Source organism: Medicago sativa, chromosome 7 (genome assembly GCF_051527215.1).
Source record: "Medicago sativa cultivar Bolivia chromosome 7, Bolivia_mono, whole genome shotgun sequence".
Lineage (NCBI taxonomy): Eukaryota > Viridiplantae > Streptophyta > Magnoliopsida > Fabales > Fabaceae > Medicago > Medicago sativa.
The window spans coordinates 61,926,661-61,945,393 of record NC_140755.1 but is presented as its reverse complement, the minus strand read 5'-3'; the positions used below and the strand labels follow the sequence as shown (position 1 = coordinate 61,945,393).

At 33.9% G+C, this 18,733-nt stretch overlaps 3 protein-coding genes across 3 annotated transcripts; all 3 read right to left on the bottom strand.

Moving 5' to 3' along the window:
- Window positions 1–2,212: 2,212 nt before the first annotated feature.
- On the bottom strand, window positions 2,213–2,743 carry LOC146907438 (uncharacterized). Its single transcript, XM_085729106.1, has one exon. The coding sequence runs from the start codon at window positions 2,741–2,743 to the stop codon at window positions 2,213–2,215; it is 531 nt and encodes a 176-aa protein (XP_085585232.1).
- Window positions 2,744–5,909: 3,166 nt separating this feature from the next.
- On the bottom strand, window positions 5,910–7,136 carry LOC146907437 (F-box/kelch-repeat protein At3g23880-like). Its single transcript, XM_085727032.1, has one exon. The coding sequence runs from the start codon at window positions 7,101–7,103 to the stop codon at window positions 5,910–5,912; it is 1,194 nt and encodes a 397-aa protein (XP_085583158.1). The 5' UTR covers window positions 7,104–7,136.
- Window positions 7,137–15,897: 8,761 nt separating this feature from the next.
- LOC146907436 (F-box/kelch-repeat protein At3g23880-like) lies at window positions 15,898–17,936 on the bottom strand. Its single transcript, XM_085729105.1, has 2 exons — window positions 17,922–17,936; window positions 15,898–17,097 (listed from the first exon to the last, which is right to left on the bottom strand). Exons 1-2 carry the CDS (start codon window positions 17,934–17,936, stop codon window positions 15,898–15,900), a joined length of 1,215 nt encoding a protein of 404 aa, XP_085585231.1.
- Between the last annotated feature and the right edge of the window lie 797 nt (window positions 17,937–18,733).

Below are 18,733 nucleotides of genomic sequence, written 5' to 3'. Positions count from 1 at the left end.
TATTGAGTTTAATAAAACAAAAAAATTAAAAAATTGTTTTAAAACTGGTTTTCTAAATAAGTTAAGTTCCATCACCCATATTGTCAACTCGAATCTTTAAACGTTAAGTGATTGAAGGGAAAAACTTATTCCAATGTGAGTAATGTTTTGGACCAACTTGAAACTTTTAAAACGATGATTAACAGAGAGATAGGTTATAAGAAATGTGTTCGATGATTTGTATTGATATGACTGAATCCAATATATACAAGAATTGGTAAGCTAAATAAATAGTAACTAATCATGGCTCATGAAGGCTAACCATTGACTAGTGCTACCCAATAAACAGTAATGATATCTACATCAATAATAATAAAGACTAATGATATTTACATTAATTAACAGATATTCTGTTGATATTCTATCAGAAACTTTTAAAACATAAGAGACCAACTTGAAAACTAAAATAAACATAAGGGATTAAACATGCAATTAAGCCCTTTATTTTATAACCAATTTGAATTTGAAGTAACTTCCACAATTCCATATCACATTATACAACTCAAGTATATTTTTCTCTAGTTATATAAAAAAATGCTAAGCAACTTTTACGAAACTCACACTTTTAATGATATTATTTTGTAATTTGCACACAACCTTTATTTAATTCACTTTTAATTATTTTTCTTAAGAAATTTTGATGATATCGTAACTTATTTAAGCTATTTCAACTATTTCTTTGCTACCTATACTACCACATTATTTGTTCCTCCAATGACTAGAAAAAAATTAGAAATGGTTCATCATTGTATTAAACTCGTTTAGATATCTCAATTGAATTCTCTAAAAAACAAGATATTGCTTCATGAAAATGATAACAAGAAGAATTAGATTATTTAGACTACTAGTCACTTAGTTAGTTAATGTAGTTGGTAGTAATCATATGGGATACCTTGCATTGTAAGCTAGTATAGTCTAGTACTTGTGTATATATAGTAATTGTACTCTCAATAATCAATCAATGAAGTTTTTATTCATTCACTCATAATATGATAACAAAGCTCTTTCTTCCTTTGAGAGAGAGAGAGAGAGTTTGATACAATTCGATCCTAACCGTTTTTGCGTTGCATTTTCTCCTTTGTTCTTCATCCTCTATTGATGCAGAACCTTGTTCTTCTTCATTTCTCGATTGCAACGAGTTTTTCATTCTCAATTTACTTTGTTTCTTCATGATTCAACATTGTGAATATCCTTTCTTTTTTTTCTCTCACACAAGATCACTAATTTCTGATCTTCATTTCATGAAGTTTTCTAAACCAATTCATGGCCGTTCTTCTTCGCTTTTTGATTTGATCCTTGGATCCTTGTCAATCACAAGCTCAACAAGACACTAATTTGATCTTCTATGTTCATCGAACCGAAAATCCTAATTCTCTCATGGTTTCTCAAAAAATTAATGCTTACATGGAATCACACTATCCAGCAGGTTCTTAGTGCAAAGAACAAGCTTGCATTTATCATTGGTAATGTTCCAATTCATGGTCTTGATGATTTGAACAATAGTGCTTGCAAACAATGCAATCGCCTTATTCAATTCATGGCTGCTTAATTCCGTTTTTAAATAAATCTCTCAAACATTTACCTTATTCATCGAGTATTTCCCATGTTTCCTCAAACTTTGAACCTTTACACTTTGATATTTGGGGACTTCAGTGTCTTCTATGCATGGCCGTAAGTTATTTCTCATTATTCTAGATGACCGTAGCATATATGTGTGGATTGTTCTTCGTAAATCCAAAGCTAAAGTTTCTAATCATCATCATAAATTCATTACTAGAATTCAAACACAACATCATATTATTACTCCTAAGATTGTTAGATCTGATATTGGCCTTGAATTTCTTTTAACCAGCTTCTATGATTCTCTTAGCACCATCCATCATCCTATGTTGTAACGCCCAAAAAAACTGGGAGAGTTGAGAGAAAACACCAACATCTCCTTGAAGTAGGTAGAGCTCTCCCTTTTCAATACAAACTTCCAAACACTTTTTGGTCATTGCTTTATCTCATGTTTTTAAAGTCTACGGTTGTCTTGCACATGCATCCACTTTACAATCTAACACAACCAAATTACAGTATACACTAGAAAAACATTTTTCCTGGGTTACAAGTCAAGCTAAAAGGCCATGTTCTTTTTTATCTTTCCACTAAAGGCTATGTTGGAAAAATCTCTCTAGTCATTCTCCATTGTTACTGAATAACCTTTCTCTATGAGTTGACCTACACTCATGATAGTACACTTCATTCCAGGAACATAAAGCACCTTCTCAATCACTGCTTTCTTTCCATCTTTGCCTTGTATGGTTACATTCCCCATACCTTGTGCTTTCGTACTTCTGCTATCATCCAATCTCACACCGGTTTTCTTGCTATCATCAAATTCACGTAGCCATTCATTCTTACCAGTCATATGATTTGAGCATTCAGTATCAAGATACCAAGTATCTGATATTGCTTCCGATTCTTTATCACTTGTAGTAGCCATTAACATGATTGCATCATCATTAGAATGTGAATCTTCCTGAGCATCATTTGCTTCTTGCTGTTTTCCCTTTCCCTTTCTATCTTTATTGGACCAGCATTCAGAAGCATAATGTCCATACTTGTCACAATTAAAGCATTGTACATTCTTATTGTAAAATTTTTTCCCTTGATTTCTTAGAAGATTCAGCTCCACTCTTGGAAGATTCAGGCTTGTCACCATGATTTTGATGATTCTTTCCCTTCTTCTTCTTCTTCTTCCAGAACTCTTTCTTGGAGTCTTCTTGCTTGAATCTTGCAAGGAGTTATTGTTCTTCATCTTTCTCCTCTTTCCTACCAGTTAGCTTCATCTCATGAGTTTCTAATGCTCCTTGAAGTTCTTCAATCTTTACTTCATTCAGATCCTTGGTTTCTTCAATGGTTATCACCAAGTGATCAAACTGAGATGGAAGGGTTCTCAAGATCTTCCCCATAACTGATTTATTAGAAAGAGTCTCACCACAAATCTTTATCTGGTTTGTGATTGCTAGAACAGATGAGAAATAATCTTCTATCTTCTCCTCTTTCTTCATCCGAAGTAATTCATATTGTCTTCTCAATGACTATAGCCTAATCTTCTTTACTTTGTCATCTCCACTAAAATACTTCACAAAAGTATCCCATGCTTGCTTGGAACTATATGAATCAACAATCTTCTCAAATACCTTGTTGTCCACAGACTAATGAATGTAGAAGAGAGCCTTACAATCTTTCTTCTCGGCTTCTTTGCGTGCGTTTCTCTGAACATCAATGGGGTTTTCTAGTAGTGCTTCAATTCCATTTCTAACAATTTCAAGAACAACTTGAAATCCAAAGATGACTTTCATCTATTTCACCCACCTGTCCCAATTCTTCTTTCCATCAATGGTTGGTAAGTGTGCAACAATATTCCCATTGGAATTCATGATTGATCTTCTTCTTGGATCAAACTAGTGTATGGTTCTGGATACCAATTGTTAGTACAACAATGGTGTTTTTCTATATAAAACCAGGTGGATAAGCCTATAGAACATGGTGGATTAGGGTTTATTTGTTTTTAACTTGTGAATGAGGAAAAAACTGTTATTAGAAAGAGATGTACTTGCAAAAAGTACGGTGAGGAATCTAGGGTTTAGAATCGTAAACTAGGGTTTAGACTGATGATCAGATGCCTTGAGAATGCTCTAAAGAGTGGTATTTATAGTCTGCTATGGGCTTGGGTTTTGGTTGCTTGGTTCCCAAGCAACAGGGGTATTCTTGTATTTTAGGCGGTTTCTAGATACTTTTAGAAGTTTGGAATGGCGGTGCCTTAAGGCGAGCGCGCCAAGGCCTCAGGAGCCCTTTCTGTGGGCGCCTGAGCCCTTTTAGAGGCCTTTGAGCCTTTCTGGAGGCCTTTGAGCCTTTCTGGGGGCCTTAGAGCCTCTTTGTAAAGCTTCTAAGCCTTCAGGAATATTATGATTGTCCACAGCCCCTCAAGCACGAGTCTTGTGACAAGGCGAAGTGATGATGACATGGGAATGGGCCTTCTGGAGGTCGTCTAGTCTTTCAGGAATGTTATGGCGGTCCAAGAGAGAATGAGGGATTAAGAGTTTAAGGGAAAATTGAATTGTTTAATTGCATTAGCTTTATTCATTGAGGAATCACTATATATATATATATATATATATATATATATATATATATATAGACACGCACAAAGGTGTTCCTCTAATACTTGCACACCAAGTAACAAACAAAGGTGTAACAAACTAGCTAGAAAATAGGAAAATCAGTTAGTTACTTAAGAAATAAGTAACTAACCCTAACTAACTAAACAAACATGATTAAGGTTTGAATTACAAACTAACAACACCTTTTTGAGTTTTCCTAACACGTGTATGTGTATGTTAAAGAAATTAAATGTAACATTTTTAAACTAAAAACAACAATTTATTAAAAATTTATATATTTAATATACAGTACATAAATTCTAATACAAATTTATTATTTGGAACTTCTTAACAAGTTCAAATTTGCACATGATAGAAAAATGTATTTAATATAGTAGAAAGATGCTAAATTATTGTGGAAAAAGCTCAAGCAGCTGCATGCGAATAATATATTAATTAACAAAATGTATTTGATAAAGATGTTAACCTTGATACATCAAGAGGGAACTTTGTTGGCAAATCATTTGATTATTTTCTAAGGAATTATAAAATGTTCAACTCTTTCTTTTCTTTTATTTGATAAAAAACCTCTCATTTGATACAAAACTGCTCTACCTTTATGTGATACAAACAAAAATAATTAACCATGAATTTACAACAATTTGGAAAGTGTTTTATGGAGCTATCAAAAGGTGTAGGGTAGATGAAACCAAAGAAATGCACCAAGGAAGATGGAAACCAAAGTAACATGATAATTATAAAACTCTATGCTTATAATTTATGTCTAAGTCAAGCATGCTCCTGTTAAATGAGCATATAATTACAAAGCCATCCTATACACAATGCAAAAACTTTCAGATTATTTTGCAATGAAAACCATGCTCAACACTTCTTACAACACAGTATTAAATGCATGTGAAAAGGATTTCAAACTATGATATAAGTGTATAGTACATGAAATAAAAGATTTTGAAATAGATTAATAAATATAACTATGAGATAAGTGTATAGTATAGAAGCTGTAGCTGAAATTGTATAACAGAACCTAATTTATAACACAGGCACAGAGTGTAAATACTTCTTATTTTTAAATGACATTCTATTGTGCAAACTTGGAAGGTGAACAACTGAATTGTGAAAGGGGAAATAAATAGGATAGAAGAACCCATATCTAATTTGAAACAGTCGTAGCTACAATAAGCCTCTATTTTCTTTTCATTCTTCTTATCATTTCCACATACAGCCTTGTATCATCAATAATGTTGATATCTTTAAAGTTAGGATTGCACATCTACAACTTAAAAAGGAATCTTGTTAGATCGGAGAGTGAAATAGTAAAACAAAAATAAATCAAAATTAAGAAGTTGCATGATGCTCAAGAGGGCTTGATGTGCCATCAGTAAGAGTCTATAGCTATAGCAGCATTATTATCAAGAACAAGAATATAAATAGACTAAAATGGATCTTGCTCTTCAAATCAGCGTGGATGTGCACCGACATAATAGAAGAATATACAATAATTGTGGATTTGCAAAAACATCGGCATCTCCTAAACATCTTAAGAGGAATTACCTTAAATATAAAAGCAAAAGAAAATCATTCAAATGAGAGATTTTCAAACTGTTACCAATAGCCAAAATAATCAAATAAAAGCCATCATATAAAATAATCACAGAACACGAATCAATAGAAATTCAAATAAATTTGAAGAGGGACTTACTTTCAATGACACAAAACCAAGCTTTCAACATAATCATTGATATAGAGCCTATAGCATTGGCCGTTGGGAATTCTAAATCTCTCTACGCTACCATCTCTCAAATTATATACAACTGGTGTGTCTTCAAGATTGTTTTCCAATAACAGTGTATCATAATTTTTAGAAAGGTGCGATGGAACCCATGGCACACCCTCACGACGAAATTTTTTCATAATTTGAAAATTAATCTTAAGTAATTGAGTCCAAGACGCTTCAACTCCATAATCTGTCATCTTCCATAAAACAAAATGGGTTTGCTCGTCAACATGAGAAAAACAAAGGCAATCCATTAACACACATAGAGATGGCTCGGTATATGGCACTTGAACGAAACCTCGAGGGGGAAGCAACTTTTTGTATGTCTCCGTACCTAGATCAAGTGAAACAATCTTAAATTGCTCAATGGTAGTAATATATTCGCAGTCATAATAATCTACTTCATCGTCATTATCAAATATGTAATTGTCAATTGCCAACCAATTAACACTACCTTTCAAATGCACACCATCATTTAGGTAATAACTGATAGGAAAGCTTTGAATATTTCTCCAAACATTATCGCGCAAATTAAAAACTCTCGCCCCTCGACGTAAGTACACTACCTTATAAGTATCTGTTGAATTATCATAACCAAATGACCTGTAGTAGTAACGTGTGGCAGCATCAGGATAGTGTCCTAATTTATCAGATATTGACCTTGTAGCAGGGTTCCAGAAACGGAGCCACATCTCTCTAGACTTATCAGAATAACCGTACAAACATATCAATCCATTGCAAGAACCAACAACTGAACAACAGTCCTTACCATTCAAAAGATAGTAAGGATCGTTGCTGAAGGTTATCGGCTTCGACGGATTCTCCAAAAAATTACTCAAGGAGATTGGTGAAACATAGGCATCCAATGTATGTTCGGTATAATTATATACCACCCGTGTGACTGCAAGTTGAGGGTTTCGTGTAGATCGCTGAAGTTGCAATTTGGTGAAGGAAGAATCGGAGATTAGGGTTCTCCATGACTTGCAAACGCAATTCATTCGCATCAGAGATTTGACAGGAAGTAAAGAAAGCAGTTCTGTGATAAGCTCGTCAGGAAGGATAATTGGCAATGACGCCGCGTTGGACAGACGCTGCTGCAGTTTCGGTGGTGATAGATTCATGAGAGCAATTTTTTGTGATCAACGAACGCAATTGATAGATTATATATATCGTATGAAAGGGAACCAGGAGATTAGGTTTCTTTGGGAGATTGACGATTAAAATTTGGAAATTATTTCTTTAAGGTGAAATTAATAAAACAATATTTGGAAATTATTTCTTTAAGGTGAAATTAATAAAACAATTTTAGTAAAGAAAATTACATGTTTAAAATTAAATTAATAAATCAGGGTTAAATATATTTTTTGTCCCTATAAATATTCAGAATTTTGTTTTTAGTCCTTATAAAATAAAGACTCATCTTTTACCCCTATTAAATTTTCAGTCAGCTAATTTAGTCGTTGAAAAATTTTCTCAACATTTTTGAGTCCTAGAAATGCAAAAAGAAAATTTTACTGCGACAAAAGAATGTGACTTTATTTTGTAGGGACTAAAAATAAAATTCGAAATATTTATAGATGTAAAAAACATATATGAAGTTAAATTAAATTAAATTCATTATTATTAACAGCATTTCGGTGATAATTTTGTAAGGAACTCCAACTTTATTTCATAACCAATTTTAATTTGAAGTGGCTTCCACAATTCCATTTCACACTATACAACTCAAGTAGTCGAGTATATTTTGCTCCAGTTATTGAAAAAAATATTAAGCAACTTTTACGAAACTCACACTTTAATGATATTTTTTTTATTTGCACACAACCTTTATGTATTTCACTTTTAATGATTTTTCTTAATATATTTTGATGCTACGGTAACTTATTTAAGCTATTTCAACTATTTCTTTGCTGCCTATACTACGACATCATTCTTCCTCCAATGACGAGAAAAAATAAGAAATGATTCATCATTGTATGAAACTCGTTTAGATATCTCAATTGAATGCTCTAAAAAACAAGATATTGCATCATGAAAATGATAACAAGAAGAATTAGATTATTTAGACTACAAGTAACTTAGTTAGTTAATATAGCTGGTAGTAATCATATGGGATACCTTACACTGTAAGCTAGTATAGCTTTGTACTGGTGTATATGTAGTAATTGTACTCTCCATAATCAATCGATGAAGCTTTTATTCTTCATTCATAATATGATAACAAAGCTCTTTCTTCCTTTGAGAGAGAAATAGATAGATTGAGAGAGAGAGAGAGAGAGAGAGAGAGAGAGAGAAAAGTTTGTTACAATTCGATCCATTACTGTTTTTGAGTTGTGTTTTCTCCTTAGTTCTTCATCCTCTATTGATGCAGAATCTTGTTCTTCTTCATTTCTCGATTGCAACATGTTGTTCGTTCTCAGTTTTCTTTGTTTCTTCGTGATTCAACATTTTGAATCGCTTTTCTTTGTTTTTCGCACAAGATCACCAATTTCAGATCTACATTTTCACGACGTTTTTTGCACCAATTCATGGTCTTTCTTCTTCGCTTCTTGATTTGATCCTTGGATCCTCGTCAAACACAAGCTCAACAAGACACTAATTCGATCTTCTATATGTTTGTCCAACCGAAGATCCCAATTCTCTTGTGGTTTCTCGAAAACTTAATGTTTCCAATTACCTTACATGGAATCACTCTATGCAGCGGGCACTTGGTGTAAAGAACAAGCTTGCATTTATCATTGGTATAACCCAATTCCTGGTCTTGATGATTTGAATCATAGTGCTTGGGAAAGATGCGATCAACTTATTCATTCTTGGCTGCTTAATTCTGTATTTAAATCAATCTCTCAAACATTTACCTTATTCATCGAGTATTTCTCATGTTTTCTCAAACTTTGAACCTTTACACTTTGATATTTGGGGACATATTTCAGTGTCTTCTGTGCTTGGCCATAACGATTTTCTCACTATTCTAGACGACTCATAGCATATATGTGTGGATTGTTCTTCTTAAATCCGAAGTTGAAGTTTCTAATCGTTATCATAAATTCATTACTAGAATTGAAAGTCAACATCATATTACTCTTAAGATTGTTATATCTGATACTGGCCTTGAGTTTCTTTTAACAGCTTCTATGATTCTCTTTGCATCATCCATCATAAATCATGTGTTGAAACTCCCCAAAAAAATGGGAGAGTTGAGAGAAAACACCAACATCTCCTTGAAGTAGGCAGAGGTCTCCCTTTTCAATGGAAACTTCCGAACACTTTTGGGTCATATACTTTATCTCATGTTTTTAAAGTCTATGGTTGTCTTGCACATGCATCCACTTTACAATCTAACCGAACCAAATTACAGTATACATTAGAAAGTCATTTTTCTTGGGTTACAAGTCAGGTTATAAATGCTACATTATTTTTTTTTTATCTTTCCACTAAAGAGTTCTTTGTCTCTAGGCATGTTGTTTTTCATGACCACATTTCAACAAGAAATTTTTATTAGACATTCCACTAGTATCATTCGAGCTTAATTTAGTGTTTAGAAATAATTTGAGCTTAATTTAGTGTTTAGAAATCATTTGAGTTTAATTTAGTTTAGTACTCTTTGAGTCAGTAGTGTAATCAACAAAATATTTATTGTAAACTCTAATTGTAGAAGTCATCAAGGAGAGGCAGAAATTCTTAGACATGTGTGTCTAAGTAAATTGTAATCTTGTGTGATTATCGTGGAAAAATCTCTTTGGTGAGAGGACTGGACTTAATCCCGAATTTTGGGCTGAACCAAGATAAATATTCGTGTCTTACTCTTCTATGATTATCTTTGGCATCCTCTTATTAGTTTTTAACTTATAAAAAGATTTTAAATGAAAGTCTAAACAATTCAACCTAACCTTTTTGTGTTTTTCGCACTTTCACTATTGTGAATTGCTCTCTTGTTATTTGGTTTCGACTATTATTGATGATGATTTTGTCAATGAGTTAATCCCTAGTGGTACTTGGAAAATTGGTTTCCAACATTATTGATGATTATTTTGTCAATCAGTTAATCCCTAGTAATACTAGGAAGGCTCTTGGTTAGAATTTTATTGTCGCTATAATTGTTGGTGATTTTTTTTTTTTTTTGCGTAGAATTTTATTATGGGTTAATTATGTTTCTAGTCCCTATAAAATAGCGACCTTGTAAGTTTAGTCCCTACTTAATTTTAATAGCATTTTTAGTCCCTAATTTTGTTTTTCTGCACTGAGTATTAGTCCCTACTCAATTCAAATTTGTTTAATTTATGCTTAAACTCTTAAATTTTTGAACAATTTTTTGCAGACATGTTTAGAACATTACTAAAAGTTCATCCGCAAAAAATTATTGCAAAATTTGATTTCTACATCCAGATTTTATTACTTTTTATCTTTAACTTTTGTCGTTTTAAAAAATTCATATTTAATTCATTTCATGTCAGAAAATTCTAAATTTTAGTAAACGAACCTTTCATAGTGTTCTAATCTTGTCTCAAAAAAATCGTTCAAAAATTTAAGAGTTTAAGGATAATTAATCAAACTTTGTTTTAGCAGGGACTAAAATTATAAGTAATTTTTTTTTTATAGGGACTAAAAATGCTATTAAAATTAAGTAGGGACTAAACTTACAAGGTCTCTATTTTATAGGGACTAGAAACATAATTAACCCTTTTATTATTGTTGTTAGTTGTGCTTGATACTTTTCCTTTTAGGTTATACAAGAAACGAAGAATTTAAGTAGCTCTACCTTTATGTGACACAAACAAAAGTAATTTACCATGAATTTACAACAATTTGGAAATTGTTTTATGGAGCTATCTGTTAGGAAACATGGCATCCATGGAAGGAAAGAGAGAAATATAGAAAAGCTCTTTGTATTGATGTAAAATGAATCTTACAATATGAGAAAAGTTGTCCCACTTATGGGGAGGTTACACCTATATATACTAATAGGATTAGTACTACTTGTAACTAAACTATGTATCTCTAATAGTCCCCCTCAAGTTGGAAGGTGTTCAAAAACACATCCAACTTGAAAAGAGAAGATACAAGAAAAGATGCCGGAAATACATCGGCTAAGAAAATATCAAACAAGTGCTCATCCAACAAGAAGCAACCACAACTCAAGGTTGAACCAATTGAAGGAAGGAGCATCAAAGCAACGCTTAACCACCATCCGGTAGAAGCCAATATCAACAAAGCCAATTAAGGCACAACGCTTAACCATCAAGAGTGTTCAATCACTCAAGATAGAAGCACAAGACAAGAAAAGAAGTGCAAGGAAGAGCCATAGTCTACAATGGAAGGAGGTCATATACAAGACCAAGGTTCCAAAGATAAAAAGTGATGCCCGCCAATGCCGAGCCGAGACAAGAAAAACCAAATGCAAGCCAATAGAGATGCATAGCCATGTGATGTGTCTTCAAACCATAGAAAACAAATCCATGTTGATGCATTCAAACCATAGGCCAAAACCAATGCTTCCAATAATGAAGCTAAAACCACTACAAGAAATATTGCATTTTGCCAGGGGCAGAATCCCTGGTAAAATGCAAAAAGCCTTGGCAAATGGACGTTTGCCAGGGGTTTTGCCAGGAGCAGAATCATCAGCAAATCCGCTCATCGCAAATTGTCCTGCCAGGGGTTTAGCTCCTGGCAAAATGCGCTCCTGGCACAAACCCTGGCATAACCCCTGGCAAAATGTGTCACATGCATGCAGGCTTTTCTGATGTACTCTGGCACATGCAGGCTTTTGCAGAGATCACATCAGTCATTTTCAGACCATGCCAGGGAAATTGCCAGGGGTTTACCCCTGGCAAAATGAGTACGAATTTTTAAAAAAAAAAATGTTTTTTTAGTTGTTTAAAAAATCAAAATATTAAAATTTAATAATTAAAATAACAGTTTAAATTACTTTAAAAACAGTTTTACAAATTAATTTAAATTTACAAACTAATAAAAAAGAATTTCTTATTTTTTATTTCTAATTACTATTTCCAAAGTTTTATATCAAGAGTAACCTTATTTCTCATTTCAACCATCAGCAGCAGCATACATGCATACACAACATAATATAAAATAAAAGATCTTATGAGGAACAAAAAAATCAAAATAAAAGATCTTATGAGGAATAAAAAAATCAAGACAGCATAACAAATCTATTTTTTGGAACAGATCATATAAGGAAAAATAATTTAACACATACAGCACCACATTTATTTATTTTTTCGGCCAGAAAAAAATCAACACAATAAAATCCTTTTATTTTGTACATAATCAACACAACACACTTATACTAACCTGTCAAAGAAGAACAACAAACAAATCCAAGAGCAAGCTTCACAGGAGGCAGTGGAAATTACTTTGGCAAATGAGATACAACACTGATGCAGCAAACAAGAAAAAAATAAGTAAATAAGTGAGTATAAAATTTATTGTAAAAATAATACAATTATAACAAAACAATTTTTTACCTCAAAATTAGAAAATAGAAGATGAATGTATTAGAGAGAAAGAAGAAATGAGAAGAGGAAAATTTTCTAAGTGAGACAGGGGTGTTTCAATGAATGAATGGAACGGTGTTGTTTTTGTAGAAATTATAGATTTGCAATTTGCCAGGAGCCCAGCCAGGAGCAACCCCTGGCAAGGCTCGGTCTCCAACACAATTGAGTAGCCGCAGGCCTAAAAAAAAAGGTGTCAGTAATTTGCCACAAAATTGTGCATTTTGCCAGGGGTTGAGCCCCTGGCATATCAGCTTTTCAGAATTTTGTCAAATCTTCTGCATAATGCAGAGATTCCCTTGACTTTAGGGGCTCAAATTTGAATTAAATTTTCCCGCCCAAAATTTGACAGGGGTTACTGCACTTTGCCAGGGGTTTGCTCCTGGCTTATGGTCCATTTTGTAATTGCAATTTGCCAGGGGTTTCCCTGGCATTACTCCTGGCAAATTTGCCAGGAGCTGATGCTCCTGGCATTATTCCCTGGCAAAACGCAAGATTTCTTGTAGTGAACAAATCCAAAAAAATAGTCTTCAATTGTCACAATAATGGGCAAACCAGAAGTAGATAATAGGCCAAATCACAAGCTTCAGAAAGCAAACCACTCCAAACTATGAAGACCAACAAAGTAGCAAATCATATCCACTAATCCATAACCAATTATCAAAGGTGCACTAGTAGGAAAAAGGATTGTACTGTGTTGGAATGACATTCAACACTAACTAAATTGAAGAAAAATTCAGCAACGCTCCAGGACCAAAACAACAATCAAAAGCTTTCAACAAAGAAGCCAACTTATTCCATCACTAGTCTCTTCATGCCAAATCTTCCAATGCATTATATCACAATACAACACCAGAGCCAACATTATATCAGAGAGAAAAATAAGTTGCTGGGACATGAAAAAGAGGCATACCAGAACCAGCAAGGTTACTCAATCAGTAGCAGTCAAGACACATGAACACTCTCATGTAAAATGAAGTAACTTCTAGGTATCCAAAGCAATGTTAACCAACAAATCTGGCTGCTCAAAACAGAACTAATGACAGTGATGATGAAACCGTACAATATACCACACATCAATCAACATCCAACTAACTACAAATCATATCCAAATATCTGGCAATGATAACAACATCCAAACAAAATCTCAAAATTGCATTCAATCATCATATGAGTACCATAGTAAGAGCTGCTCCTTACACAAAGATTGTTGAAAACCAATAGTTGGACAACGAACTAATCGATATCAAACAAGATGAGAAAAGGCTTCAACAACAACAAATCTCATAACCGAACACAATACCAATCTGGTTTCCAATGAGGACTTTCAACAAACACCTTGTGAGCACAATAGAGTAACAGACTTCAATTACAACACAACTCCTTTCTGAAACGACGACAAAGAGAATCAATGTAAAACGACGACACCGACTCGAATCGAAGACTGGAAATTGAAATTGTTAGAATTAAGAACAAGCAAGGAGAGCCGAACTAAAAATCAGAGTAAAAGGAATCAATCACAACAAGAAAATTGATTTGTAAACCCTAAGATTTGGGGATGAAGACATAAACGAAAAATTGTGATAAAGCGGAATCACAAGACGGATTCGAATCGAACATGAATTGCAATTGGAATTGCATGAATCGTATCCTAAAACAAGCATATTCGATCGAAGGCAAGAAACAAAGGCGATGAGAAGGAAAATCAGGACAAAGTGGAAAGCAAATTCAAGAAAGAGATGAGAAATGGAATCAGAAACAAAGGTATGGAATCAATAGATGAAACAACATTAACAATTTCACTAACGAAATAGTAGTTAGGTTTCTCAAGAAAGTGAAGGAAAATCACAGAAAATGGAATGACGAAGAAAATGGATTGAGAAAGAAATGAACCATGAGAAAAGAGGAACGAGATTGAAAGAGAAAAGTGAGAAAATTTTCTCGAGAAAATGAGAAAAGAAAAAAAATAGAATAAGAAAGAAAAGGAAAATGAAACTGATGTGAGAAAATTAAATTTTCTCAAGAAAATACAGCGGAAAATCCTTCAAGGAGGATACCAAATTTGCTCTGATACCATGTTAGGAAACATGGCATCCATGGAAGGAAAGAGAGAAATATAGAAAAGCTCTTTGTATTGATGTAAAATGAATCTTACAATATGAGAAAAGTTGTCCCACTTATGGGGAGGTTACACCTATATATACTAATAGGATTAGTACTACTTGTAACTAAACTATGTATCTCTAATACTATCAAATATCAAAAGGTGTATGATAGATGGAAACCAAAGGAATGCACCAAGGCTAGATGAAAACCAAAGTAACATGATAATTATAAAACTAGTAAATACTTCTTATTTTTCAATGACATTCTATTGAGCAAACATGGAAGGTGAACAGTTGCATTTTAGATGGTAAAAAATGTGACATTTATTTGACAGAAAAACCAAATAAAAGGTAAAAAAAAGGATAAATGAACATCTACCATAGACTATTGTTTATTATTACTAAGTGGTTTTTGTTTAATTACAACAAAATTCTTATCATACCCGAACGGTCCTATAAAAGTGCACTTAAATTGCATATAAAACAGTACACTTTGAAGTTCTACAAATAGTACCTTAAAGGAACCAAAAAGATAAACATGAAAAGGACTATAATTTGAAGCAATCGTATTTACAATAAGCCTCTTTCTTCTTTTCTTTCTTCCTAGCATCTTTAAAGTTAGGATTGCAGATCTACAACTCAAAAAGGGATCTTGTTAGATTGGAGAATGAAATAGTAAAACACAAATAGATCAAAAGCAAAGTTGCATGATGCAAAAGAGCATGAATATATATAAAGTAAAATGGTTCTCGCTCTGCAAATCAGCGTGGATGTGCTCAAACCGATTATACAAATATATTGATAACCATGTTCTAAATATTGTAAGAAGATCTCTCAGTTCATTCAACAAAGTATCTATACCAAAGTTTTGAGGTAAATCAAATTAATAGAGATTTGAAACAAAATGCTCTTGTTTTTCCCTTTCTCATGTATGTATACATCTATATTTATATATATAATAAATTCGTCCAAGCCAACTATTGATATGGTTCAGTTTCTTGTAAAAACATTTTTGCTTTCCCATCCAACTTGTTAGTATTATCCTCCCTCCAAACTCAAGGACTGTTTTAGTTAGCTTTGTTTAAAGTTGTATAGACCGACTCATTCAAGAATTATCAAGAGAAGGAATTCTTGTGCGAGTTACCTCAAATAAAAAAGCAAAAGATATTCATTCGATTGAGAGATTTTCAGACCGTTACCAATAGCCAAAATACTCAAATAAAAGCCATCATAGAAAATAATCACACAACACCCAAGAATTAACAAAAAATTCAAATAAATCTGATGAGGAACTACTTTTAATGACACGAAACCAAGCTTTCAACATAATTATTCGTATAGATCAGATAGCATTTACTGTTGGTAATTCTAGTTCTCTCTACGCTACCATCTCTCAAATTGTAGACAACCGGTAAGGCTTCAACACGGTTTTCCAATAACAGTGTATCATAATTTTTAGAAAGGTGCAATGGAACCCATGGAAAACAATCAGAAGCAAATTTTTCCATAATTTGAAAATTAATCTTAAGTATTTGAGTCCAAGAATCTTCAACTCCATAATCCGTCATCTTCCATAAAACAAAATGGGTTTCCTCGTAAACATGAGAGAAACAAAGGCAATCCATCAACACACATAGAGATGGCTCAATATGTGGTACTTGACCAAAACCTCGAGGGGGAAGCAACTCTTTGTATGTCTCCGTACCCAGGTCAAATGAAACAATCTTAAACTGCTCAATAGTAATATATTCGCAATCATAATATTCATCATCATCATCATTAGAATAGATGTAATCGTGAATTGCCAACCAATTAACACTACCTCTCAAATGCACACCATTATTTAGGTAATAACTGACAGGAAAACTTTGAATATTTCTCCAAACATTATCTCCCAAACTTAACACTCTCGCTCCTCGATGTAAGTACACTACCTTATAAGTATCCGTTGAATTATCATATCCAAACGCCATCTGGCAACCTTCAATATAAATAGGACGATGCCCTAATTGATCAGATATTATCCTGGTAGCAGGGTTCCAGAAACGGAGCCACATCTCTCCAGACCTAGAACAATAACCGTACAAACATAGCAATCCATTGCAAGAACCAACAACCGAACGACAATCCTCAATCGAACAATAGTAAGGATCATTGGTAAGGGTTATTGGCTTTAACGGACTCTCCAGCAAATGAGTAAAGGAAATTGTTGAAACAGTGACATCCATTGTTTCTAAACTACAACTATATACTCCCCATGTGACTGCAAGTCGAGGGTTTTGTATAGATCGCTGAAGGTGTAACTTGACGATGTAAGAATCGGAGATTAGGATTTTCCATGACTTGCAAACGCACCTGAATTGCAGCAGAGATTTGACCGGAAGGAAAGAAAGCAGTTCTGTGATAAGTTCGTCAGGGAGGATAATGGACAAAGACTCCGCGTTGGACTGCTGCGACTTCGGTGGAACCGTTGAGGACAGTTGTCTTGATGTCGAAAGCTACGGGGTTAGCTGGTTGAAAAGTATGGGTCAGTTGACCGCGATGAGTGGCTAACCCGTAGTCTCCTAGCTTAGGTCTTGGTGGTACAACTCCTTCTCCTTCCATAGTTGCAGATTTAGGAGAAGAGATCGTTTCAGATTCAGTTGAGAGTGGCTCCGGTATTTGTTCTCGAACACCCGGTGGAACGGACTGAGCTAACCTTTGCGACCGGACAGCTTTCCGAAGTGCTCTAGCAGTTCTTTCAATTTCCGGATCGTACTCTAAGTCGTCTGAGCTCTGTTTACCTCGCATAAACAGCAAAATACCTTAGTAGCACTGCACAACGCAAAGTAATCAAGTGAATATGAAAACAGAAAAATAAAAATTAAAAACAGAAAATTAAATTGCAAAAACCCTAAATTATAACGTAATTGCCTTGTTGAAATAAATCAACAGTCCCCGGCAACGGCGCCAAAAACTTGATAGATCTCTGACCTAATCTCTAAGAGATTTAGCTACTCATAATTGAGTTTACAAATAGCATAATCAATGAAAGAATTAAAACATACATAAACTGGGTTAGAGATGATGAAATCCTCTCCGCTGCAGCCTTCTGGGTGTTAAAATCGCACTTTAGCTCTCCAAAATCGTAATGATCTATGTTTGAGACTGACTTCAGCTTAAATAGGCAAATCTGGATTGCCCACAATCGTACCACGATGGCACAAATCGTACCACGATTGGTACTTTAAACCCTAATTTCCTTTAAAGCCCTTCTTGAAATCGTATCACGATTGTCTGGATCGTATTGCGATCCAGCACCTTCAAAAACATGCTCTCTGACTTCAAGAAATCGCATTGCGATTCCAAAATCGCAGTACGATGGCTTCATTCCAGTTCTTCCAAATTTGATGCTTTTAACTGCTCCTGGACACTTAATGTTGCTTAGAACTCTATTAAAATGTCAAAATAAGTCCTAAAAATTACGTAATGACAGCATGTCATCAGTAGGCAGAGGCTTTATTCCTTCCAAATCGACCAAATAAAAACAACAAAAAACTCCCACTTCTTCTCCCTCCATTCTTTCACTTCAACTTTAAACAACAAATTTTCGAATAAAAATAAAGTTAGAAAGAGGTTCTCACGGAGTACCGTGAACGACGCGGGTGCCTAACACCTTCCCGAATCGTAACCGACCCCCGGATCCAAAAAAGGGTTTTTCAATCTCATTTTTCCCTTCCCAAGAATAAAATCGAGCAAGTCCAACATTTGAAGGTTCAATTCCAATCAATGGATTGACACCCGAAAATCAATGGTCTACAAGTTTAATACTCTTTGAGTCAGTAGTGTAATCAACAAAATATTTATTGTAAACTCTAATTGTAGAAGTCATCAAGGAGAGGCAGAAATTCTTAGACATGTGTGTCTAAGTAAATTGTAATCTTGTGTGATTATCGTGGAAAAATCTCTTTGGTGAGAGGACTGGACTTAATCCCGAATTTTGGGCTGAACCAAGATAAATATCCGTGTCTTACTCTTCTATGATTATCTTTGGCATCCTCTTATTAGTTTTTAACTTATAAAAAGATTTTAAATAAAAGTCTAAACAATTCAACCTAACCTTTTTGTGTTTTTCGCACTTTCACTATTGTGAAT